Genomic DNA, 22,581 nt, shown 5'->3' with positions numbered 1-22,581 from the left:
CGTGCGGGCGTCTGTCCCGGTCCGGTGACCGTGTCCTTGCTGTAGGAACGTCCACGCTCTGGATTCTGGGACCGCTCTGTGAACCAGAGCCCATGCCGCACGCGGGCTCCCACGGGCGCGCGCACACACACACAACACGGGTCGCGGGCAACGCATGCATGTGCACACACAGGCACACGGGCATACACACGTGCACCAGCACGTGCCGTTGTATGGAATGGTGGAGTCCCGGCGAGAGGGTGTCCTCGCCGTGTGGCCAGGCTTCAAAATCACATTTGTAACTAAAAGATGTAAAAGCGCGGACGTGCTCTGAAGGCTCGACTAGCCGTGGAGGCCGCGGCCTTGCAGCCACCCTGACGCAGCCGCTGGCTCTTCTGCCGTTGACGCTCGGGGCGGGGCTTCTGGGGGCCCGGGCCAGGCAGGCCGCCCACGTGCCCGGCCGAGGCTGCGTTCCGTGGCCACCCGTGCGCCCCCGGGCCGTGGTGGAGGCCCAGCTCCAGGACGCAGGCACGGCTGCCTGCAGGGCAGTTGGTCACTTCCGACGGGTCACCCACCTGTCACTGCCTCTGGTGACCGGTGACAAGGTCTGCACGTCTCCGTTCTCCCCTGAGGTCAGGCCCGGGTCCCACGGCGCCCAGTCGGGGCGTCCGAGGAGTCGCGGGACGCCGGGGCCGCAGGCCGTGTCCGCAACATGTTCGGCCCGTGGGGAAACGGACGGCCTTCCCGTGGCCACCGTGTGGCTGTGGCCTTGGCACGTGCCCGGAACGTCGCGGTCCGGGCCGCTCCTTAGGGCCGGGGCTCCGCTGCGTGTGTCCATCCAGCGCCATGGCTCGACGTCGCCGGAGAGCCGGCCGCAGACGCACAGCCGACGTCTCGGAGCGCGTTTCGCGGAGGATGAGGCTTGACATGGTGGGGACACCCCTGCCGACTGGCTTCCAGCCCCGTGTCGGGGACGGGCGGCGTGTGCGGGGCGCGGGGCTGGCGCGGGTCTGCCCCGGGAGCCGTGCCACCCCCGACGAGGTGAAGGGTCGGGGCGTCACCAGCACCGTGGGCTTCTCGCCCGCGCACGACCCCACTCACGACAAGGCCACAGAGAAGCAGGCGTCGGTCCCTCTTGAGAGTCACAGCGTTTGTCGCGCTGAGCTGAAGCAAACGCAGCCTGCCGGTCTCCGCGGGGTGGGCTTCCACACGCCCGTGGTGGCGACGCGCCGTGCGAGGCTGTGTCACCACCCCCCACGGGGCGGAAGTGGCCCAGGAAGGGCCCCCCGAGCCGCGTCACGGTCGCCCTGGCCACTGTCCCTCTCAGACTGTCCCCAAAGCTCGTGCCTGAAGATCAGCCAGACGCACTACCAGTGCTGGGAGACGCCCGCCAGGGGCCGGGCCGCCCCGGAGGGGCCCAGAGCAGCCCCGCGACCTCGGGGGGCCCGGCCCCTGCGCCCTGACGGACCCGGCGCTGCCCACTGGGCCTCGTCGGACCCCAAGGTCGGGGAGTTGGAACAGGATAAGACCAAAGCCACCAGGAGGCCCCCGTGAGCCCGCAGCCCTCAGCCCTGCAAGAAGCCTCCCTTCGGGACCCCGCTCTTTGGGACAAGTGCTCCCAGCGGGTGGGGTCTCTGAGGGCCATGTGCACGCGAGACCCGAGACATGAAGACAGCCGAGAATGAGAGCAAGCTCCGAAGTGCGGGAGCCCCAGCGGCCCTGGGCCCGGCCGTGGAGGGCGACGGGCCCCCGCGTGGACCGGCGGGGCCCGGGGCGGGGCCGAGCGGGGACAGGGCTCTTCCTGGTCTCGGCTGCTCCCGCGTCAGCGCTCAGACCTGCAAACCTCTTCCGAAGGCCGTTCCTCGTCCCGAGTGGGGTGCGCAGGCCGGGCCCCTAGTGAGAGCATGCGGCCGGGCATACCCCACGTGAGCCTCGCCAGGACCCCTGTCTCCTGCGTGCGTGGAGAGGGGTCCGCACAGTGGACACGGCCTTTCCGAGTCCCTGGAGTGAGCTTCCTGGACAGTCCTTCACCGGACACACTGCGCCTCTGTCCTGGTCACGTGGGCTGGCAGAGGGTGACGGCGCACGGCCATGGGTCCCCCCTCGTCGCTGGGCGTGTGTGCGGCTGGTCCCCAGCTCCGTCCACCCTACGGTGTACACGGATATGGCAGGCAAGAAAGTCGCTGTCAGCACCCCTGTGTGAACAGTGCACCCCACAGCCCAGCCACGCGCGGCGTGTGTTTGAGGACTGGTACGAGTCCGTGGAGACACATGCTAAGCCCCAGCTTTGAATAAAGATTCTCTGCAAATGGTTGTTGTCGGCATTTTCGTACCGAGCAGTTTTCACCGTCTCAGCAGGCGTCTCGGAAAGGCTGCAGGTCGTCTGGGCAGAGCGGGGCTTCGGACCAGCAGACAGGCGGTTCCAGAACGCGGCTGCTCACAGCGGGGAAGGCACTGGGGGTACTTGTGACGTCTCGGGGGGAGGCGTCCGGGGGTGCTTGTGACGTCTCAGGGGGAGGTGTCCAGGGGTACTTGTGACGTCTCGGGGGGAGGTGTCGGGTGTGCTTGTAGACGAGGGGTCCGGAAGCTCTGGTTGACCATCTCCCTCCGGGAGATCGAAGCCCATTGCTGGGAGTGGCGCTGGTTTAACAGACTCGAGGGGCCCTGCCGTCTGACCTCTGTCCTGGGTGCCGGGCAGCTGTGTGCTTTCCGGGGGGGCGAGCTCAGTGGAGACAGTCGCTCAACAGCCGTGGTGGCCCCGGGCAGAGGGACAGGTGGTCCCCAGGGTTGGAACACTGTCAGGGGACTCCGGTGCACAGACGCGGGCCTCCACGTCTGATGATGGGACCACAATGCACTCTGCCATGCCAGAGCCCGGGCCCGGTGTCTGGGCGCCTACACCCCACAACTGCCACGCAGGCCAGCCCGAGGGGGAGGAAATGGGCGAGCAGGAAGGTGGCCTTGCCCGAGGTTTCACGGCAGGGAAGTGAGGGAAGCAGGACTTGAGGCCGACGTGCGGCGAAGCTCAGCACTGTCTGCGCTGGACACGCTCATGCCGCCTGGAGGCCGCCGCCGCGCCGGCCGGTGCAGCCACACGGCCAGGTGCCATCACCACTGTCTGCGCTGGACACGCTCGTGCCGCCTGGAGGCCGCCGCCGCGCCGGCCGGTGCAGCCACACGGCCAGGTGCCATCACCACTGTCTGCGCTGGACACGCTCGTGCCGCCTGGAGGCCGCCGCCACGCCGGCCGGTGCAGCCACACGGCCAGGTGCCAGAGCCGTCTTCTCAACAAACGGTGCCGGGAGCACTGGGTGTCCACGTGCAGAGGGATGAAGCTGACCCTGACCCCGTGCCAGATACGAAGACCAACTCGAAGCGGATCAAAGACCTAAACCCGTAAGACTCTCAGGAAAAAGCACAAGGCGCAAACTTCGCGACACTGGACTTGGCGATGACTTCTTGGACGTAACGCCGAAGGCGCAGGTGGCGGAAAAAAACTGGACTTCACGAAAATTAAAAAGTTTTACATCAGAAACTATTAGAGTAAAAAGACATGCCACAGAATGGGAGAAAATACTGCAAATCGTGTACCTGATAAAGGGTTACTATCTAGGCTACGTAAAAAAGCTCCTAAAACTCAACAAGAAAAAAACCAAACAACCCGATTCAAAAATGAGCAAAGGACTAGAATAGACATTTCACCCAAGAAGACACACGAATGGCCAACGAGCCCGTGAAGAGAGGCTCGTCACGGACCGTCAGAGAAACGCAGGGGAAGCCACAACGACGGCGCCTCCCACGTGTCAGGGTGGCTGCTGCACAGCAAGCCCTGGCGAGGACGCGGAGAGCCGGGGCCCCGTGCGCCGGTGCTGGGGCCGCCAAACGGCGCGGCCGCTGCAGAAGGCGCTGTGCCGGCTGCTCGGAACGTGAGAAGTAGAATTGCCGAGGGATCCAGCAATCCCACGTCTAGGGACCTTCCTCAGAGGATTGAAAGCAAGGTCTCGAAGAGATGTTCGCACAGCCACGTTCACAGCGGCATGCTCGCAAGAGCTAGAACGCAGAAGCGAGCCGCGCCCATCGACGGAAGGTGGACAGGCAAAGCGTGGTCTGTCCACACGGCGGAATCCATTCAGCCTCCAGACGGAAGTTCTGTCACCTGCCCCGTACATGGACGTTACGCTCAGTGAAAAAGCCAGTCAGTCACAAAAGGACGAATACAGTGTGATTCCACTTGTGGGCGGCGCCTAGAACCGTCAAAACCATAGAGACAGGAAGTGGGCGGTGGGCGTCGGGGAGGGGCGCGGGAGCTGTGCTGGACAGGTGCAGCATTCCGGTTTCACAAGAGGAGGAGTCCGAAAATGGACGGCGGTGGTGGTTTCCGAACACCGAGGATGTATGTGCCGCCACTGGCCCCTACGCTTAAAAACGGTTAAGGTGGTAAATTTTATGTTATGTGTATTTTGTCACAATAAAAATATTGGAAAGACGATTATCAGTGGTTGCTAGGATGGGGGGGCAGCGGGCGGACACAGGTGTGTCTCGGCAGTGGGACCGTGGGGCCGGCCCGCGGGCTGCAGCGGGGGGTCCACGTGGCCAAGCGTGTGTCCAGGCCCAGGGCCACCCTGGTACGGTACGTATGGGCTCAGGGGACGTAACTCGTGCACCGTCTCGGGGGGTGGGGGGCACAGTGCAGGAGGCTGTGCACGGTGTGGAGGGGTGTGTGGGAACGCGGTACGTACTGCTCAGCTTTGGTCTGAACCTGAAATTGCTCTAAAAAAGGAACTATTATTTAAGAAAGAAAAAGGCAACAGCAGACACCACCTGCCAAAACACTGGCTCGAACGGCTGTGCCCCGCGCCGGGCCTCGTCAGGCCGTCTCCCGTGCAGCCGACCTCACGTGCATCTCCCTCCCGAGTTCTGGTCCCCCACTGTGCATGCCCCGCCCTCTTTGGGCACTGTCCTGGCGCCTGAGGGCACCGCCATCTGCACACCCTGCCTTTCACCTGCGGGCGGCCAGGCTGGGGAACGGCTGGCTGCGGGGTGCGGGTGCGGGTGCGCATTCTGCGAGGGGGGGGGGGATGGCTGGCACGCTCAGTCACACAGCCCGTGGGTGGGGGCGGGGTGCAGGTGGCCACGACACCTGTGTCCTTGGAGCTTGTTTCCTCATCAGACGTTTCGTGGAATGTACTGCAAGCGTATAAGCGTATAAAGGTTTATTTTTTTTTTTGAGCCATCCCAGGACACAGGTGCCCCAGCTTGAGGAAAGGACGTGCTCCGTCACGGGCCCCTCTGAGGTCGCCGGAAGGGAGTGCTGACCTCGGTTCTGTGAAGTTGGTTTTCCATGGCCTCTGGTGGCAGCTTTCTAACTTTTCACGTCTTTAAACAAGTGACACCTGCCTGCCGGCCCCGCACAGAGCAGGGCTGTGTCATCGGCCGGGCCGTGGTGACCGCGTGACGACCCACCGCTGTGCTCATGCTCAGGAACTACCCAGGACCCCGGGGCCCCAAAGCTCCGGTGCACGTGGCTTTATCTGGGTTTAATCTATCATAATTTCCCATGTTGAAGGGTAAAGTGAAACTTAAAAATATTTCATTAAAAATTAGCAAACCCATTAGTAAAAAAACAGCTATATTTTCAACAACAAACAATCGCGAGGCTTTGGATCCCGCCACAGCGGATGAGCAGCTGGAGCCGCCGGTCTCAGCATGAATAACGTCCTAGAAACTAGGGGAATAAAAAATACTTTTTACTTTTATGCTTTTAATAAAAAGGCTAAAAACGCATTTTACGCATAGGTATGCTGATAGCGAGTCCTGGGGCGGCACGCGGTGGACGCAGGACTCGGGGTGGCCTTGCCTTCGGAGGGCGCCAGGCTCCGAGGGGCGCCGGAGTCAGCGCGGGCACAGAGAAGGCGGTGGGAGTGCGTCCCCGTCCCCTCCTGGGCGCCTGCAGCCGGCCACAGGGGAGGACAGCTGCCCTCGTCTGTCGCGGCCCCGCACATCGGCCTCGGGGACCTCCACGCACCCACCGCGAAGCGGGGAGACGGGGGCTGCCACGTTAGCGTTGCTGTCAGGCGGGGCTGGGGGACCCCGGGCGGGACCGCTGCCCAAGCCCCGCGCTGTGTGCCGCACGCGCCTCCACGAGGACGCGCTGGTCCTGCGGCCGCCGCGGCCCACGCACCGAGGACCCCGGAGGGACGCGAAACCAGCCCAGATACCCGCTCCCCTGACCCCGTGACTGTTTCCCCTACGTCTCGGGACCGGAGACGCCGCCTCGCGCCCCGCAGGTTTCCCTGCCGGCCGCCGCCGTCGCGGGGTCTAACGCCCACCGCGAGACTCAGCCCGGCCGGCCGTTCCCGGCGCCGCCGCCAGGGGCCGCCGCCGCGCCCCTATGACACAGCAACAATAGGGGCCGCTCTGGCCTGCGCGCCGCCGCCCGCGCTTCCGCCGGAAGAGCGCCGCCGGCATGGGGGCGGGCCAGGGAGGGCTGATGGACGGCGGCCGTCACCAATGGTCCGCGGGTCCGAGTCAGCCCCGCCCCTGACGGGACCCAATCGGCGGCGAGAGCGGTGGGCGGGGCGGGGCCGGTGGGGGCTTCCGGCGGGGCCCGGCAGGCGCCGAGGAGGAAGAGCGAGCGCGGATCGCAGCTCTCCGCGGAGACTCGCATCGGGCCAGGTGCGGGGGGCGCCGGAGGCGTGGCCTGCGGCGTCGGAGGCCCCCAGGCTGGGCGCCCGGTGCGCAGAGGCCCGGGTCGCGGGGCTGAGGAGCCCGGGGGCTGAGGGAACTTGGGGCCTGGGAGCCGGAGCCGATGCTCGCGGGGGCGGGGGTCATGTGGGGGGCGAGGGCTTCCGGGACCCGGGGGGACTCGGGGGCTCTCGGGGGCTCTCGGGGACCGTCGGACTCGGGCCGCTGCTCTGCACGAGCCGACCAGGCTTCCGCTCTGCGCGAAGCCAGGGCGCTGGGCCGTGAGGTGCCGGGGTTGGCGGCAGGCCCTTCGCCCCACTCGACGGCCTTGCTAGGAGGCTCGCCACGTTTCCCTGAGGGGCTCAGCTTTTGTTTTGTGGGGGGCACATTGCCCTTTAACGGGTCTGTGTGTCCGACAGAAGTTCGGTGTTAGGCCCGGGTCTGGTCTCCTGTCTGTTGTGTGATCGGCGTCCCCACCCAGCCAAGTGTTTACACCCTTCGGGGCCCTAGACCCAATAGCAGCTTACGGGCCGGGAGGCGGTCCGGAGGCAGGTGCCCCGCGCCAGCGGCGGTGGGCTTGGATGCGGGGGTTACTCTCGTTCTCTGGGAAACATGAGAAGCAGCTGCCGTGTCGCCCTGCGCACCTGCCCCGCTGGCGCAGGCACCGCCATCCTCTGTGGCCCCTGCTTGCCTCGAAGCAGGTGTTGGGCCAACGCCTGCGCGGAGCGTGGTCGCCCAGAAGCACAGGGAGGGCCTTTCGCTCTGCTGCCAGTGCGACTTTAGAGTTAGGGCTTCTGTGACAGTGACCGGGTCTGCACGCTGGTCCCCTTTGCAGGATGACGACTTCAGGCGCTCTGTTTCCAAGCCTGGTACCAGGCTCCCGTGGGTCTTCCAACAAGTATTTAGTGGAGTTCCGGGCAGGAAAAATGTCGTTAAAAGGAACTACCGTCACCCCAGATAAGCGGAAAGGTCTGGTGTACGTCCAGCAGACGGACGACTCCCTCATCCACTTCTGCTGGAAGGACAGGACGTCGGGCAGCGTGGAGGACGTGAGTGTCTCAGCCCGCACCTCCTCCCAGGGACTCCGCCTAGTCCTTGGCCCTCAGAACAGAAGGACAGGAGCCGCCCAGGCCTCACTCCGGGCCTGCCGCAGTGGCCTCACACTCGGGGGCGCATCGGGTCCGGGGGTCGTTGGCCTGCTGCCCTCGGGAGCCGTGCGCTTTGCTCATGGCCCTTCCTAGTCTCTTGTCACTTCAGAGGTGAGGTGCCTGGAACTGGAGGAGGCTTGTGAAAGCCCTGACCTTTGTCACTTTGGAAGTGTGCTCTAGGGTCATTTTATTTAGTGTTCTCAGTTCTTTTTTAGGTTTGAGAACAGGTTAGAGGTGAATTATTAATTCTTGTAACGTTGTTCTCAAAATATCTTTATTAAAAAGTTCTTCAGGAGTCAAAAGCCCTCCTCCACTCTTCTGCACCAAGCCCCGCTCCCGACCGCCGTGCCCCTCGTGGGTGGCCCTGACCCTAGCTTACCTGCCCTGCAGGCATCCTGCCGGCGGGGGCCTTAGTGACTGCTCGTCTGTCCTGGGCCCTCTCCTACCCCACACGTTTGGGCACAGGATCCAGCATGCTTTTCGGGGAGGCTGTGGGTCTCAGTGGCGTGTGCGAGCGCCAAGCTCACTCTTCCTCTTCGGGGGCCGTCTGCAGGATTTGATCATCTTCCCTGATGACTGTGAGTTCAAGCGTGTGCCACAGTGCCCCAGCGGCAGGGTCTACGTGCTCAAGTTCAAAGCAGGGTCCAAACGTCTCTTCTTCTGGATGCAGGTACGCAAGCTTTGCGTGTGTCGGTCCTTTCTCGCCGGTGTGGAGTCAGGTTAGAAACGTGCTTGTGGGCGGTGGGCTCAGCTCTCACTGGCCAGCGGTGCTGACCGGGCGTGTCTTTCACGCAGTCTCAGCATCTCACCTGGGGGTGGGCGCATGGGGGGCCTTCGTGCGTGAACACTGCAGCCAGGCTGGGCGCCCCTTCAGGGTGAGGGCTTCCTGGCAGGCAAGCGAGTGACCTCTAGCCTGGCCTGTGCTGGCGCGTCGACGGCCACGTGGCCTTTGGCTTGCTCATCTCCCAGTGCCTCTCCGGGGTCTTGGGGACCCCAGGGCTGAAGCAGGGGTGACTGTGTGGTCTGGGCACCCCAGCAAGGTGGGGGTGCCACCATTTTTCCCCCCGCCCTGTGGCCACTGGCTTGTCTGCTCCGTTCCCTCGTGGGCAGCGTTGTGCTAAGGTGACTTGGCGTGTGTCGTCTGTCCGTCGAAATCTGGAACTGGACTCGTCCTGCCTTGGCACACACGTGCATCCGCAGTTCTGGCAGATGCCACCGCGTCCCCTCCCGGCCGCGCTCCCCCAGCACTTCCGGAGCCTGGCGGGAAGGCGTCGTTCGTGGCGGGCCACACGGCTCGTGCCGCAGCCGCTCGTTGTGCCGAAGGAGCGTGAGAGCGGCCGTGTGTCCGAGAGCTGCCCAACGCCCCCCCCGCGCTGCCTTGGCTCTCTCCAGTGCTGTCCACGTGACGGCCGACCTTCTGCCCTGCAGGGGGGGCCGTGTCTGTCCCCCTTGTCCCCAGTACCCTGCAAGCCCACAGCACGTGCTCGGTGACTGCTGGACAAAGGAGCCTGGGGGTGCTGACGGTGATGCTGCCTGACGACCTCCAAGTCACTGAGGGGCTCGTGGTCGAGTTCCCAGTTGCCCGAGGGGCCGTGGGCCGTGCCGGGCCGTGACAGCACTGTGGTGACGGCCGTTCCTTTGAAGGAAGGACTCGTGGTCACGGCTGGCCGTGGGGGGAGCCCCTCCCACAGGGTGGGCCACGTTGCTCGGGCGAGCTGAGGGCTCTTGACGCTTTCGCCTCCCCTCATTTGATGGGCGATTGTGGGGACTGCCGCGTGCCCTCCCTGCCGCTGTGTGACCAGAGGCAGGTGACCTCGGCCCTCCGAGCCTCCGGCTGCTCGTCTGTGAGCCAGGGCAGTGGGGAGCGGGCCGCTCAGCTGTGGCCGGCGTCGTGTCCTACCTGCAGGAGCCCAAGACGGACCAGGACGAGGAGCACTGCCGGAAAGTCAACGAGTACCTGAACAACCCCCCGATGCCCGGCGCGCTGGGCGCGAGTGGGAGCGGCGGCCACGAGCTCTCGGCACTGGGCGGTAATGCTCGCCTCCCCGGTGCGCGGCGAGGGCCGAGCGCATGTGTGGCGTGGACCCCCGAAGGCGCAGGCTGGACTGTGTGAAGTGGAAGCAGCAGCCCACGCCCGCCCTCCTCCTGGCTCCCGGACGGCCCGCTGCCACCGTCACGCGCCGGGCAGGGCCAGGGCCCCAGGCGGGCGGGCGCGGGCCCGCGGCGGGCTCTGAGTGCCTTCTCTCTCGCAGGCGAGGGCGGCCTGCAGAGCCTGCTGGGGAACATGAGCCACAGCCAGCTCATGCAGCTCATCGGACCCGCCGGCCTCGGAGGACTGGGTAACGTGTGCGGCCCGGGGCCCTCGGCCGCGGCCTGGGGCTGTGCTCTGGCCTTCGGTCTGTTTCCTGTCAGCCGCTACCTGGCTCTGAGTGGTGTCACTGTGCCCCGTGCCACCCCCCAAGGCCCCCAGTAGGGACCCAGCTGCCCGCTTCCGGGGGGCATAGCTGGCCAAGGAGGGGGCTTGAGGACATGAGCCCCGGGCTCCTGCCTGGGCCCCACTTTCCCTCGGTCAGTGGGGTCGGTGGGCACGCGTCGTGGTCAGCTGGGGAGCGCTCGCTCCTTTGCTCCGGGTTTGCACTGCCGCCGCCCTGAACCCCAGTGTAAGGGACCGGACAGAATCTGTCTCACCTGACCACGGAACCAGCCTCTGGAACGCTGCGGCCTGAGCAGCCGTGTGCCCTCAGCTCCTCCCTCTGGCCCTCGGCAGACACCGCCCCCCCTTGCTTGTCCCCCGGCTTTCGTGCAGGGCGTTTGTCTCCCTTAGCAGGGGAGGTGGGCTCTTCTCTGACGTCTGGTTTTGTGTCTCCTTGCTGCCGTAGGCGGGCTGGGGGCCCTGACCGGGCCCGGGCTGGCCAGCCTGCTGGGGAGCGGAGGGCCTCCGGCGAGCAGCTCTTCATCCAGGTGAGCCTCGCCTGCTGCCTCTGTGCACGCCGGGGCGCCACCAGTTGGCGCCTCTCAGAGGGGGCGGTCCCGGCTCTCCCCAGGTGTGATCGCTCCAGCACCCCCTGCTCTCCCCAGCTCCCGGAGCCAGTCGGCAGCGGTCACCCCGTCCTCCACCGCCTCTTCCGCCCGTGCCACCCCAGCCCCTTCCGCTCCAGCAGCTGCCTCGGCGACCAGCCCGAGCCCTGCACCCAGTCCGGGGAATGGGACCAGCACGGCCGCCAGCCCTACCCAGCCCATCCAGCTGAGCGACCTCCAGAGCATTCTGGCCACGATGAACGTGCCGGCGGGTCCCGGAGGCGGCCAGCAAGGTAGCGAGTGCTCCTCGGGCCCTGGGGTGGGGGGAGGTGCCCGCACCCCTGCCCGCTCGCCCACGGGCTGTGTGAGGTTCCTGGGCCCTGGCCGGGAGGAGGTGCCCGCACCCCTGCCCGCTCGCCCATGGGCTGTGCGAGGCGTGGTGCGGCACGTGCCTGGGTCGTGCTCCGCCCTCTGCCCCATCGCTCTCCACGCCACCCCCGGGTCACGGCTCAGCCCTGTCACCCTCCCGCGTGCGTGTCTGGCCTCGAGCCGCTCGTGGCTGTGCTTGCGCCCTAGTTGACCTGGCCAGTGTGCTGACGCCCGAGATCATGGCGCCGATCCTGGCCAACGCGGACGTCCAGGAGCGCCTGCTGCCTTACCTGCCCTCTGGGGAGTCGCTGCCGCAGACCGCAGACGAGATCCAGAACACGCTGACCTCCCCCCAGTTCCAGCAGGTAGACACCGGGGCCCAGCGGCCCCTGCCATGCGCTTAGGGGAGGGTGTGCTCCGCCCGCTTGTAGCGTGGCGCCCCGTCACCAAGCGCTTGGACCTCCAGGCCCTGCCCGGGTGATCGCCCCTCAGGCCCCTGCGCGCGCTCAGGCGACTGGCTCTCCCTTGCAGGCCCTGGGCATGTTCAGTGCGGCCTTGGCCTCGGGGCAGCTGGGCCCCCTCATGTGCCAGTTCGGCCTGCCCGCCGAGGCCGTGGAGGCTGCCAACAAGGGTGGTGAGTACCTGCTGCCCCGCCCACCGCTGGGCACTGCCCTTCTCTGGTGGTTGAAGGAACAAACGTCCCCGTTTGCAGAGCACACGGCCGGCTGTCCCCAGGGCCTCGGGTCAGCACTCCCGGCCGGGGCCTGGGAAGGCCACCTCACGCTTTCCAATGCATTTTAGATGTGGAGGCGTTTGCCAAAGCGATGCAGAACAGTGCCAGATCGGAGCCGAAGGAGGGCGACGGGAAGGACAAGAAGGACGAGGAGGAGGACATGAGCTTAGATTAAGTTATTTGCTGTCTTTTCTGGGGGCGGGGTCCTTGGCTGTATGATGGACACCGCCCGTCACACACCCTCTTTCCTCTGTTGCGACCTAATAAACGTCTTTTCTTTAATCTGCAAACTCTGGTTTTCCTGTGCCCGGGAGTCGCGCCAATCCCAGCCTTGTCGCCTGGACGGCGCTGGCGTGAGGCAGCCCCCCGCGTCCGCAGCGTTTCCCTGGCGTCTGCGACCTGGGGGCCTGGCCCCCCCGCGATGCGATGTCGGGCTCTGCCCATCGCCCAGCTGCTTGTCTGTCTTCCGGTTTAGAGGCCACACGCAGTTAAACAAGTTCCTTTTTAATTTTTGTTTTTAAGAACCAGTGATTTATACATTTCTCAAAATATTAAAAATTGGTGAAAGGGATGAAAAGTATAAAAAACCCATTTTATAGTATTTTACCCTCTCATTTAGAAAGACGACAAACCATATCCAGAAATGAGATCACCTGCAGGATCTAAAGTCAAGATAAACATACACACACTTCCCCTGTGAGACTGGCCGAGGGTGGTGGTGTCAGCGAGCTGCGAGGGCCTGGGGCTCGGTCTGGGGGCCCAGAAGGGCAGCCGTGCTACGTAGCTGGACAGCCGCTCGTTCCCACTGCGCCATGCACACGCGCGGAGGGGGGCAAGGTGACAGGGGACCAGTTCACCACCAGATTCCTCATGCAGCCGCGGTAGACTGAGGACCAGGGGTGCGTCAGGGTGAGGTGCCCAGGCTGTGTGTCTGGGGGTGCAGGGGAAGAGGAGGGGAGATGGCTAGAGCAGAGACCAGCTTCCATCGGGCACCCCACCATAGGAGAGAGGGCTGAGAGCTGGGTGACCCCAGTTCCCAGTCCCTGAGGGGCAGCCCCTCCCTCACCAGGCTGAGGCCACACTCACCAGGCAGGCCCCCGAGGTGCAGAGGCACCAGGGTGTAGGCCGAGATCGCCCGCGTGGGCCCCAAGGTCTGGTTGCTCTGTGTGTCCACCTCTAGTCTGAGGACGTTTCCGCTCTTGGTCACTGTGGGGCACAGGCTCTGGTGACTGAGCTGGGCGGGACCTCTCACCAGTGCCAGGGGCCAGCCCCGTTGCTTGGCCAGAGGGCCCCTGCCCGAGGGTCCGAAGCTGCCCCCCCACGTCCCTCTTAGGCACTCCACGGAAGCGGGGTCGGTGGGGCCGCCAGGAACGTCTGGCCATGCGGAGGGACCCGGCTCACCTGCCAGCTGGTGCCACTGGCCATCGCATAGCGCCTGGGAGAGGGTTACCGACGCGGAGAACTTGCCCTCACCGTCGTCTGTCCACAGCAGGACCTGGCGTGGCGGGTGGGGGATGGGCATCAGGAGGGCCCGGCCAGTCCTAGCCCTGCCCTGTGACCAGCCCCAACCTGCTTACCTGCTTCTCCAGCACCTGCAGCCACAGGTGTGGGGGTGCGTGGAGCCGCCCCAGGTGGAAGATGAGGCCGGTGGCTGTCTGGGGCCGCACCTCCAGTTCCAGGCTGACGTTAGGCAGGGCAGCCCCCAGGGTGTCTGCGGGGAGGGGCCGTGAGCAGAGGGGGGCGGGGCCCCGGCCCCTCCCTGCATGGGTACTGCTGCTCCCTCCCCCGCCCGGGAGGCAGACCTATGGTGATGGCTCCCCCGCTGCCTGCGAAGAACAGCCCGGTCTCCACCCGGCCTGACCAGCAGGGCGTGACGCCCACCACTCGGGTGGGGGCCCTCAGGGGCTGTCCGTCCAGCTCCAGTCTCTTCACACAGCCACTGAACCGGGAGCTGCTGACGGCCACCTGTGCGGGAGGACACAGGGTCAGGGCCCAAGAGTGCTGAGGAGAATGGACTGTATTGGCTGGGCTGGGGACAGGGTAGGGAAGCTGAGCTGAGGGTTCTCACGGGGAGCTTGGGCCTGTGGCTGCAGACGGGAAGGCCCCCCACGAAGAGAGTGTGGGGCCGGGGGCCCTCCACCCCTCGGTGCTGCGGGCCGGGCTCGGCCTGGCCCAGGGCCTGGACGCCATCCAACAGCAGCTGGACCTGAGTCTTCTCCCACCGCACGGCCACCTGGGGGCAGGAAAGATGTGTCACGGAGGCTCCCAGGGACCCACCCACGTCCGTCCTCAGCCCCTTACCTTGTGCCACTGGCCAGCCCGTAAACGCTGGTGGCTCTGAACACGGAGCTGGGGCCCAGGGCCTTCGGTCTGAACAACGATGTGTCGGTGACTCAGGAAGAGCGCCAGGGAGGGGCCGTCGGCCGTGAGGGGAACAGCAAGGAGCAGCAGTCCTCGGGGGGTGCGCGGGCGCACGAGCATCGAGAGGCGGGGCCTGGACGCCGAGCAGGGGTGTCAGCGTGGGCGGGGGGGGGTGCGCAGGCGCACGAGCAACGAGAGGCGGGGCCTGGACTCCGAGCAGGGGTGTCAGCGTGGGCAGCCGCCCGCACCCACCCAGCTGGCCCGGCCTTACCCATCCCCTGGGGGCGCCGGGATGCCTGCGAACTCCAGGAAACTGGACACAGGCCCCCCAAACTGGTAGGCATCTCGGATGGTCCGGAGGGGCCTGGGCGGCGTGCAGGCAGGGTCCTGGGTGGACTGCCGGCCGTGCCGGGAGGCCTGCGGGTCAGACGGGGACGCCGGGATGCTCAGGCTGCCTCGTGCCCGCCCCCACCCCCGCTCCGTCGGCATGCCGCCCTCCCGGTGCCCACCTTCCGAGCCGCAGCGGCCCGCAGTCCTCGTGGAGCCTGCGCTGGCGTCTGGGTGCTGGGCACCAGGGTGCAGCCTGAGCTCACGTTGACGCTGCCCACGTCCTGCCTCAGGTCCAGCACGCGCTGCGGCCCCAGCAGTCTGCGGAGGGTGGCGGCAGCTGCAGGCGCTGGGCGGGCTGGGCAGCACCGCCCCCCTCCCCGCACACACCCACGCAGCTCACCGCTGCACGAAAACGTTGCTGACGCAGCCGCTGAGGTTACGCAGGGTGTCGGGCTCGGGCAAGCCCCCCAGGAGGAGCGTCTCGGGCTGCGGCTGGGACCTGGGCCGTGGCCCCTGGTGCGCCTTCATGTTCTGGAACTGGTCGTCCACGTACAGCCAGACCCTGCGGGGACAGCAGTGTCCCGCCGGCCCTGCCTGCCCGCAGCAGGCCGCCCCACGGCCCCCGCCCCCTGGCTCACCCTGTGGCATTGCTGTAGAAAGTGACGTAGTGGGGGGCACCATCAGCGAAGCTCTTCGGAGATTTCACTTCGGTCCTCACGAACCGGAGTGTCACGCGGCCCTGCTGCAGGAACACCTCGCACGGCCCATCCTGGGGACAGTGGCCAGGTCAGACTCACTCTCTCCAGCTCCCTGAGCTCCCACTGCTACTGAAGGAGGTGGGCGAGCAGGCAGGAGGTCAGACTCGGGAGGGCTGGACAAAGGTCGGACACAGGGGGAGAGAAGCCCCCAGATGAAGGGCGGGGCGACACACCGGCGACGATCGGCGGTAGAGCAGACCGCTGTCCTGGGTGCTGCGGAAGCCAAAGCCGGAGTAGACGTCGCCGCCAAGAGGCAGGACGTGGGAAAGCTCCAGGAGCAGGAAGCCGTGGCCGTGGAAGGTCACGGACCGTCCCACCTACCGGGAGAGCGACTGTGAGGGCCCCGCCGCCAGAGGGGGCGCTGCTGGCCAGGCAGGGGGGGCGGGGCTCACCAGCAAGTCGGCCGTGCAGCCTGCGCTGATGCCCGTGGTGTTCAGCCGTTTGAGATCCACATACTTGCCCAGAGCTTTGATGCCCTTGACGCAGCCACGCACTGAGCCTCCGGAGGGGAAAAGCCGCCGCAGGCTGCGAGACAAGCGCGTGTGGGGAGACCGGCACCGGGGGGCGAGGGATGGGCCTGGGGAGAAGCCCGCCCCGCCCTGGGCGCTCTGCGCATGCTCACCTCGGGGGCAGCTGGTCTGGCGGCACGCCGCCCAGGTAGTAGGCATCCGCCAGCTCCAGCACGTTCTCCTGCTCCTTGCTGAACACGGTGGCCCTCTCCACCCGCACTAGCACGCGCTTGCGGTTGCCCCCCAGCAGGAACACCTGGATCTGGACAGCGTGACGTGGGGGCTTCAGGGCCAGCTGCGTCCCCTGCGGCCCACCCCGCCCACCCTCCTTCCCGCCTTACCGCCTTGCTGGCCGCGGTCAGGGGCGGCGGAGTCTGCAGCGGGACAGCCTTCTCCAGGCCCGCACCAAAGTCATAGAAGAGCAGGAGGTTACCTTCCAGCACCGCGAGGCACAGGAACTGGTCCTGTGGAGTGGGCGGAGTCAGCAGGGGCGGGGCCTGTGTAGGGGCGGGGTCGACAGGGTGGAGTCAGCGGGGTGGGGCTGACAGGGGCGGAGTCAGCGGGGCGGGCCTGCCTCGTGCTGCAGGAAGAAGATGATCCCATGGGAGGACACCAGCCGCATCTCCAGTTCGAAGCGCTTGGTGGTGCCCATCTGCCTCTCCACACTGATGCGGGCGAAGCCCGAGCCGTCCAGGTACGAGCCGTCAGTGAGCCACGGGTCTCCAGTCGATTTGGAGCTGCAGGTCGGAGGCCGTGGGGTCAGCAGAGGGTGGGCCGAGTCGGGGTGAGGGGGTCACCAGGCTGCACGTACCGGGCACAAGGCTTATCCGCAGCGGTGTTGAGCAGGAAGGTCTTCTCGAAGTTGTAGAGGCTGATCACCTCCTCGTTGAGTGTGTCCATCTCTACGCAGCCGCGGTAGCAGGGGAAGCGGAGGGGCTCCGGGGGCTGTGGGCACAGCACAGGGTCAGGGTGTCGCCCCCCACCCCACCCAGACAGGACGGAGCCCAGGGTGCAGCGGGGCAGACTGAAGCCAGACGCCCAGCAGATGGGGTGAGCGTCCAGGGGACAGCCGTATGCCCAGGCTGGGCCAGGCTCACCGTGAAGTTGCTGGGGTAACACCCCACGTAGAAGACAAAGTCGTCGGGCTGCAGATTGAGCAGGCCCTCGGCCCCAGGGGCCACTGTGTCACCCTTGGTCTCGTGGATCATCTGCTTTTCCACCGTGACAGACATGTGACCAAACTGGAGGGTCCTGCAGGCGGAGGCCAAGGGTTTGGAGTGGACATGCAACCCAGCCAGTTGGGGGGCGAGAGCGCGGCAGTGGGGTGGGCCTCCCACCTGTCAATGCTGATGGCTGCAAACTGCTCCCCGATGTCCTCGTCAATGCTGAGGGTCGCGGGCCCCGCCCCTCCCAGGCGATACACCCAGTGTACCTTCTGATCACGTAGAGCCACACCCATGTAGTCACCAGTGGCCTGGGGGGTGGGGAGACTCAGTAGGACAGGAACCCGGCATGACCCGCCTGTTCCAACCTGGCGCCCAGCTCCACCCGGCCCGCCAAGCTTGCCCAGTACCTGACGGCTGCCCATGTACATCACAAACTGGTCCCCAGGGACCTCACTAGACGCTGGAGTTGGGCTCTGGAGGTAGAACTTGAGGGCGGTGTAGGCGGCGAGGTCGCTGAGGTCCCGAGGGGCACGCAGCTGCACCCCTGACTGCCCGTTGAACTTCATGGACACCTTGACCTGCGTAAGGTGCACAGCCCGTCAGCATGCGGCCCCGCTCTCCCAGCGGCCCCCGCCCCCCGGTGCTCCGGCCCACCTTGCTGGCAGCCCCTCGGGCCTCGGCGATGAGCGCCCGCACACGGCTGATGCTGGCCGACAGAGCCAGGCTGGCGTTGTGCACCCCACGGTTCTCCAGCAGGTTCAGCTTGGCCAGCAGCTGCGGCAGCGTCTTCTCCAGGCTAGACACTGTGGGGAGGGGAGTGGAGCACAGGGGAGGCTGACAGCCTCGCCCCCACCGCCCCCCCCCCCCGGCCCAGCCACCGTCAGCGGCACCTCGAGCGGGAGCCCACCTGAGCGGCCGGCATCGAGCACCACCTGGCCCAGGTCCTGGCTCTGCAGACCGCCATACTGGCCCTGCCACTGCTCCAGGTTCCTCTGCATGTCCCGAAGCTGGGCTTGCACGCGGGCGGCTCTGTCCTGTGCTTCAGCGGCCACAGTCTTGGCGTGAGCAATCTTCTTGCTTGTCTCATCTGGCAGGCAGTGGGTTCAGCGGGGGTCACACGACCACCACCCTGGCCTTATCTCCCGTTAGGGAGACCTCCAAGTCCCCCCAGTAGGACCAGCAAGAGGGATGCCGATCCCCATGGATCACGTGAGAACCCCAGGGCCGTGGGGCCCACCCTCCACCCCCCGCCCGATGGCTTCTCCTGTGCCGGCCTCCTGGACCAGAGTAGGTCACTCTGACATCTTCCCAAGTCAGCTCAACCCTGTCGCCCGGGGCACCATGCCAATCCTGGGCCGCCATCATCTCTCCTGGAGCCCTGCTCGCAGTGACATCCTTCTCTCAAGTGGGACACAGCCCCAGGGCCTCCTTCAGCCGGGTCATGCGCCTCGCTCCTCTGCTCCCCGGGCTCCCCCGAGGCTGCCTCCTGGCTCTAGGCTCTGCCACCCCTTTACCCCCACGTCTACCTTCAAGCTTGCCCGCCAGCTGTGCCCCCCTGCAGCGTCCCCGCCACGCACACCCCCACGTCCCCGCCACGCACGCCCCCCCACGCCCCCCCCACGCCCCCCCGCCACACGCGTCCCCACGGCCCCCGCTCGCATGTTCTCCAAAGCACTTTCCCCCCCATCGCTTGCTGCTCAGAGCTGGTTTTCTGTGTGTCTCCCAAGCAGAGGCAGGGCTCTAGGGCCAGGGCCGCCTGCTACGGACTTCCCTCAGCTGCCCCGGTCACTGTTCTGGATGGCACAGGAGCCAGGTGTCTTATCACAGAGCTCTAACGGACGGGGCTGGCTGGAGTGATGCCCACATGTGGCAGGTGCCTGTTCCACTCTGGGGACAGGCTCTGAGGGCGAGGGCAGGGAGGAGGCCTGGCCCACCTGTGTCCATGGCCAGCATGGCCTGCACCTCCTGGATCTGGGCTGCCAGCTGCTCCTTCTTGGCCTGGGCGTCGCGGAGCTGGGAGCCCACGTCCTGAAGGGTGGCCCGCACTGTGGGGGAAGTCGCCTCAGCTCTGGAGCCCCGGCCTCGTGTGCCGGCCCACTGTGGCCCTCCTGACCAGGAGAGACCGGGGCCGGCACGCACACGGGCAGGCGCAGACACCCCGCACGAGGGCCCTCGCCTCGGGAGACGCCGCAGGACCTCACTCCCACAGCGGAGTGTGGTCAGCCCCATTCCACGGATGAAATCTCCACGGCTCGGAGAAGCCAAGTCATCACCCACGTTCCTGCAGCGGGGGGCCCCTGCTCCCCACCGGCCCTTCCTCACCCAACAGTCCTCCAGCCAGGAAGGCAGGACGTGCCGTCGGCTGGCCCCATGTCCTCTTCCCAGACCCCATCGCAGTCAGGGGGCAGTGGCCTTTGCTCAGACACGCCGAGTCAGTGGGGCGCAGGATTCCCACACAGGGCAGCCACCGCCCTGACGTGCGTGGCCCCCACAAACACCCACACACTGCCCAGAGCCTGAGGGTCCCCGCAGAGCCCGGACATGCAGGTGGGGGCGGCACTCACCGCGGTCCAGCCTCCGTTGCTCCCCGAGGGCGGCTTCCCCCAGGCCACTGCTGTTGGCCCACAGCTCCCTGGCTTGTGGCCCCAGGCCCTGCCGTACCACCGTCTGCAGGTACGGGGACAGAACAGCGTTCGCACCCACCCGATGGGAGCCGGGGTGGGCAGGGGCTCCTGCGGGGGCTGGGGGCAGCGCCAGGGCCTCACCGCCCATGCGTGGCTGGCCTGCTGCAGTGCCTGGCCCGCGGCCCCCTCGGCGGCCTGCACGGCCCGCAGGATGCTGCTGTAGGCGTTGGCGGCCTCCACGGCCCGCTGGATGAAGCGGTCTTGGTTGACTCCGCGAATGATGCTGTGGGCGAGGCAGGGCAGGGCCCCGGGCTGTGTGACCGGGGCTGGCACGGCTCCGGTCCAGCACGCGGGCCTCCCACCCTCACGGCTGCCCGCCCTTCCTGCCCGGCCCCTGCGGGGACAATGGCTTCTCCCTCTGGGAACCCCCCCGCAGCTAGCTGCCTCCTCAAAGCCTCGACTGCCCTGCGGGGACTGTCCCGGGGCGCCCCTCCTCGGGCCCCGCACCTGGAGAGGTTGTGGGCCAGCTGGTCCAGCCGCCATGCGTGGGCCTCGGCGGCCTCTACCAGGTCCACCTTCCCGCTCGCCGGGAAGAAGGCGCGCATCTTCTCGAGCAGCGGCGTCCGGGCTCCGTCCAGGCTGGCGGCAAGGTGCTCGGACTCCTGGGGTGGAAGGGCTTCGGTGGAACCCCCGTCCCGACCCCTCACTCGCTCCCCATACCCGGGATCCCAGGGGCCACGCTCTGCATGCAAAGCAGCGTCTAGCCACACCTACTGCGCCACCCCAGGGGAGACCCGCTCACCTCCTTGGCCTGGTCCACGTCCTGCAGGAGCTTTGAGACCAAGGCCAGGCTGTCGCTGGCTGCCTGCAGGGTGGCCTTCAGAGTGGCATTGTCCCGGGACAGCTCCTGCTTCCGGTGCTGGAAGCATCGAGAAATGAGCAGGGCCACAGGGCGACAGGGACAAGCAGGGGCGGTAGGTGGGGCAGGGGCGGGGCGGTGGGCGGGGCAGGGGCGGTGGGCGGGGCAGGGCGGCCCTCACCAGCGCCTCCTCCAAGCGCTCCTGGTTGCTGCTGTTCAGCTCCTCGGCCTCCCGCGTGGTGCCCACGGCCCGGTTCAGAGCCTCTCGCAGGTCCATGAGGCCGGCCTCGTGCTGGGCCAGCTGGTCGCGGATGCGGGCGGCCAGCGCCTGGTTCCCCTCCCAGCGGCTGGCCAGCTGCTCCTGCACGCGGGCCAGCACTGGCCGAGACCCGGTACGGACACGGTCACTGGGGCAGTGATTCCCGGGGCCCACCCACCAGGCCCCCATCTGTCCCCACGAGCTGACGTGACGCCACTCCACACTGACCTCAGCCCAGGGGCTCCTGGCCGCGCCCTCGCCCGCCCCTGCCCCATGGGGCCACCCACTCACATCTCTGGGCCTCGCCCAGCTCGGCTTCGGCCACGGCCCGCGGGGCGCCCAGGTCACGGGCCCGCATCTCCCTGAGCAGTCGCTCCGCCTGGGCCAGGGTCCGGCGCAGCTGTTCGCCCGAGGGGACCGACGCATTTGCTGGCGACAGGCGGTCTGTCTGCAGCGCCAGCTCTGATGGTGTTTGAGAGGGAGGCGGTCAAGCCCGGGGCGGACGCTGGCCCACTAGCTTGCAGGCTGGACACCCCGAGCATCCTCAGCACCACCCGGGCACTCCCAGAGCTCCTGGCCCCAGGCCTCGACTGTGCTCCAGGCCAGACTGCCAGGCCCTCTGCCGACACCCCCCCCCCCCGCGCCCACAGCCCCACACCACACCCCGCGACCTGGCTGCTCAGCCTCCCACCTTGGCCGCCTTTCCTAGCCAAAACCTCTGGTCTAACGTTAGTTGAAATTGCACTTCTTCCCTGACCCTTGGGCCAGGCCAGGCACCCCAAGATCTCTCCTCAGTGACACGGTTCAGTATGTAATTAAGAGGCCAACCAAAGAGTTCCCCCAGGGAGCCAGGGTCCCATGAGGGGGGCCCTGTGCATCTTGCAGGGTCCACCCACCCACTCGCTGCAGCCACCCTGGCCGCCTCGTCCTCCCCCAACTCTGCCCTGTCGACCCGCTGGCCGAGGCGATGTCCCCACATCGAACATCATTCCCGCCAGGTCTTTACTCCGTCCCCCCGCCCCCTTCCCCCAGCCGGGCCAGCTCCTACCGCTTAGGGCCTGCTCCACAGCCCGGATGGCCACCAGCAGTGTCTGTGCCTGGCCCAGAGTGGCCTCCGTGCTGTCCACCAGCCGGCCGGCCTGGGCCCGGGCCCCTGTGGCCTGTGGACACAGAGCCCCATCAGCCCACAGCCGCTGCTGGCTGGGGGTATGAGTGGGAAGGGTTGGGGGCCTGGGGGGGGCGCTGGGCCGAAGCAGAGAATCAGGAGTGACCGTGGGTGGTGTGGGGCCCACGGATGGGGCCTACGGGAGGGGCCTCCGAAGGGGAAGGGTCCCTGGGGGAGGGGCCCTGGAGGCGGGGGTCAGGGTCCTGCCTGGCTGTCCAGCCGCTGCACGTCCTGCCCGAGGCTTGCGCTCTGCTGCTCCAGCGTCCCCAGCTGCTGCTCCGGCTCCTGGCGGGGGCCTGGAGGGCCGCGGAGCTGGCCCTAGGAGAAGGGGACGGTGAGCGCCTGCCCCCAGGGGGAGGGGCGGCCGGGCGCGGGCCCCGCGGTACCTTCAGGTCTGTGATGGAGGCGTTCAGCCTGTGCAGCCGGGCCCAGGCCGCGGAGCTGGGGCTGACGGTGCGCAGCTGGTCCCGGATGGTGGGCAGGAGGGCGCCCGCCTGCTCCAGGTCGTCCAGAAGCACCACGACGCAGTGGTCACACACTGTGGGCAGCACGGGCGGTCAGCGCAGGGCATGGTCAGCCCTGGGCCAGGGAGGGGTCAGGGGTCGGCCCGGCGGGACTG

The 22,581-nt window shown here is 67.0% G+C and overlaps 2 protein-coding genes across 2 annotated transcripts in view; one reads left to right on the top strand and one right to left on the bottom strand.

Annotated features, from left to right (window-relative positions):
• The first annotated feature begins 6,541 nt into the window (after nucleotides 1-6,541).
• On the top strand, nucleotides 6,542-12,221 carry ADRM1 (adhesion regulating molecule 1). Its single transcript, XM_016132279.2, has 10 exons — nucleotides 6,542-6,654; nucleotides 7,499-7,712; nucleotides 8,365-8,481; nucleotides 9,718-9,841; nucleotides 10,064-10,150; nucleotides 10,691-10,772; nucleotides 10,890-11,122; nucleotides 11,406-11,563; nucleotides 11,730-11,832; nucleotides 12,000-12,221. The coding sequence occupies exons 2-10, from the start codon at nucleotides 7,500-7,502 to the stop codon at nucleotides 12,104-12,106; spliced, it is 1,224 nt and encodes a 407-aa protein (XP_015987765.1). The 5' UTR covers nucleotides 6,542-6,654; nucleotide 7,499; the 3' UTR covers nucleotides 12,107-12,221.
• A 195-nt stretch (nucleotides 12,222-12,416) lies between these two features.
• The window catches only part of LAMA5 (laminin subunit alpha 5), a 44,698-nt gene continuing 34,533 nt past the window's right edge, over nucleotides 12,417-22,581 (bottom strand). The window contains exons 49-80 of the mRNA XM_016132260.2: nucleotides 22,349-22,500; nucleotides 22,170-22,280; nucleotides 21,846-21,957; nucleotides 21,089-21,259; nucleotides 20,720-20,916; nucleotides 20,482-20,598; nucleotides 20,187-20,341; nucleotides 19,821-19,962; nucleotides 19,620-19,722; nucleotides 18,990-19,100; nucleotides 17,963-18,142; nucleotides 17,710-17,858; nucleotides 17,463-17,633; nucleotides 17,227-17,363; nucleotides 16,987-17,140; nucleotides 16,701-16,834; nucleotides 16,464-16,626; nucleotides 16,231-16,353; nucleotides 16,003-16,151; nucleotides 15,773-15,905; nucleotides 15,554-15,697; nucleotides 15,261-15,391; nucleotides 15,023-15,184; nucleotides 14,802-14,940; nucleotides 14,564-14,709; nucleotides 14,233-14,425; nucleotides 14,000-14,164; nucleotides 13,734-13,896; nucleotides 13,509-13,642; nucleotides 13,333-13,426; nucleotides 13,018-13,137; nucleotides 12,417-12,862 (exon numbers count right to left, since the gene is read on the bottom strand). Of these exons, the coding sequence (XP_015987746.2) occupies nucleotides 12,708-12,862; nucleotides 13,018-13,137; nucleotides 13,333-13,426; nucleotides 13,509-13,642; nucleotides 13,734-13,896; nucleotides 14,000-14,164; nucleotides 14,233-14,425; nucleotides 14,564-14,709; nucleotides 14,802-14,940; nucleotides 15,023-15,184; nucleotides 15,261-15,391; nucleotides 15,554-15,697; nucleotides 15,773-15,905; nucleotides 16,003-16,151; nucleotides 16,231-16,353; nucleotides 16,464-16,626; nucleotides 16,701-16,834; nucleotides 16,987-17,140; nucleotides 17,227-17,363; nucleotides 17,463-17,633; nucleotides 17,710-17,858; nucleotides 17,963-18,142; nucleotides 18,990-19,100; nucleotides 19,620-19,722; nucleotides 19,821-19,962; nucleotides 20,187-20,341; nucleotides 20,482-20,598; nucleotides 20,720-20,916; nucleotides 21,089-21,259; nucleotides 21,846-21,957; nucleotides 22,170-22,280; nucleotides 22,349-22,500 (4,610 nt within the window). The 3' untranslated portion in view covers nucleotides 12,417-12,707. The remainder of the gene's footprint in view (nucleotides 12,863-13,017; nucleotides 13,138-13,332; nucleotides 13,427-13,508; nucleotides 13,643-13,733; nucleotides 13,897-13,999; nucleotides 14,165-14,232; nucleotides 14,426-14,563; nucleotides 14,710-14,801; nucleotides 14,941-15,022; nucleotides 15,185-15,260; nucleotides 15,392-15,553; nucleotides 15,698-15,772; nucleotides 15,906-16,002; nucleotides 16,152-16,230; nucleotides 16,354-16,463; nucleotides 16,627-16,700; nucleotides 16,835-16,986; nucleotides 17,141-17,226; nucleotides 17,364-17,462; nucleotides 17,634-17,709; nucleotides 17,859-17,962; nucleotides 18,143-18,989; nucleotides 19,101-19,619; nucleotides 19,723-19,820; nucleotides 19,963-20,186; nucleotides 20,342-20,481; nucleotides 20,599-20,719; nucleotides 20,917-21,088; nucleotides 21,260-21,845; nucleotides 21,958-22,169; nucleotides 22,281-22,348; nucleotides 22,501-22,581) is intronic.

The sequence above is a fragment of the Rousettus aegyptiacus genome, unplaced genomic scaffold (assembly GCF_014176215.1).
Source record: "Rousettus aegyptiacus isolate mRouAeg1 unplaced genomic scaffold, mRouAeg1.p scaffold_m13_p_12, whole genome shotgun sequence".
Classification (NCBI taxonomy): Eukaryota; Metazoa; Chordata; class Mammalia; order Chiroptera; family Pteropodidae; genus Rousettus; species Rousettus aegyptiacus.
Note: the sequence above shows the minus strand (reverse complement) of the source record. Positions and strands in the feature narration are given on the sequence as shown.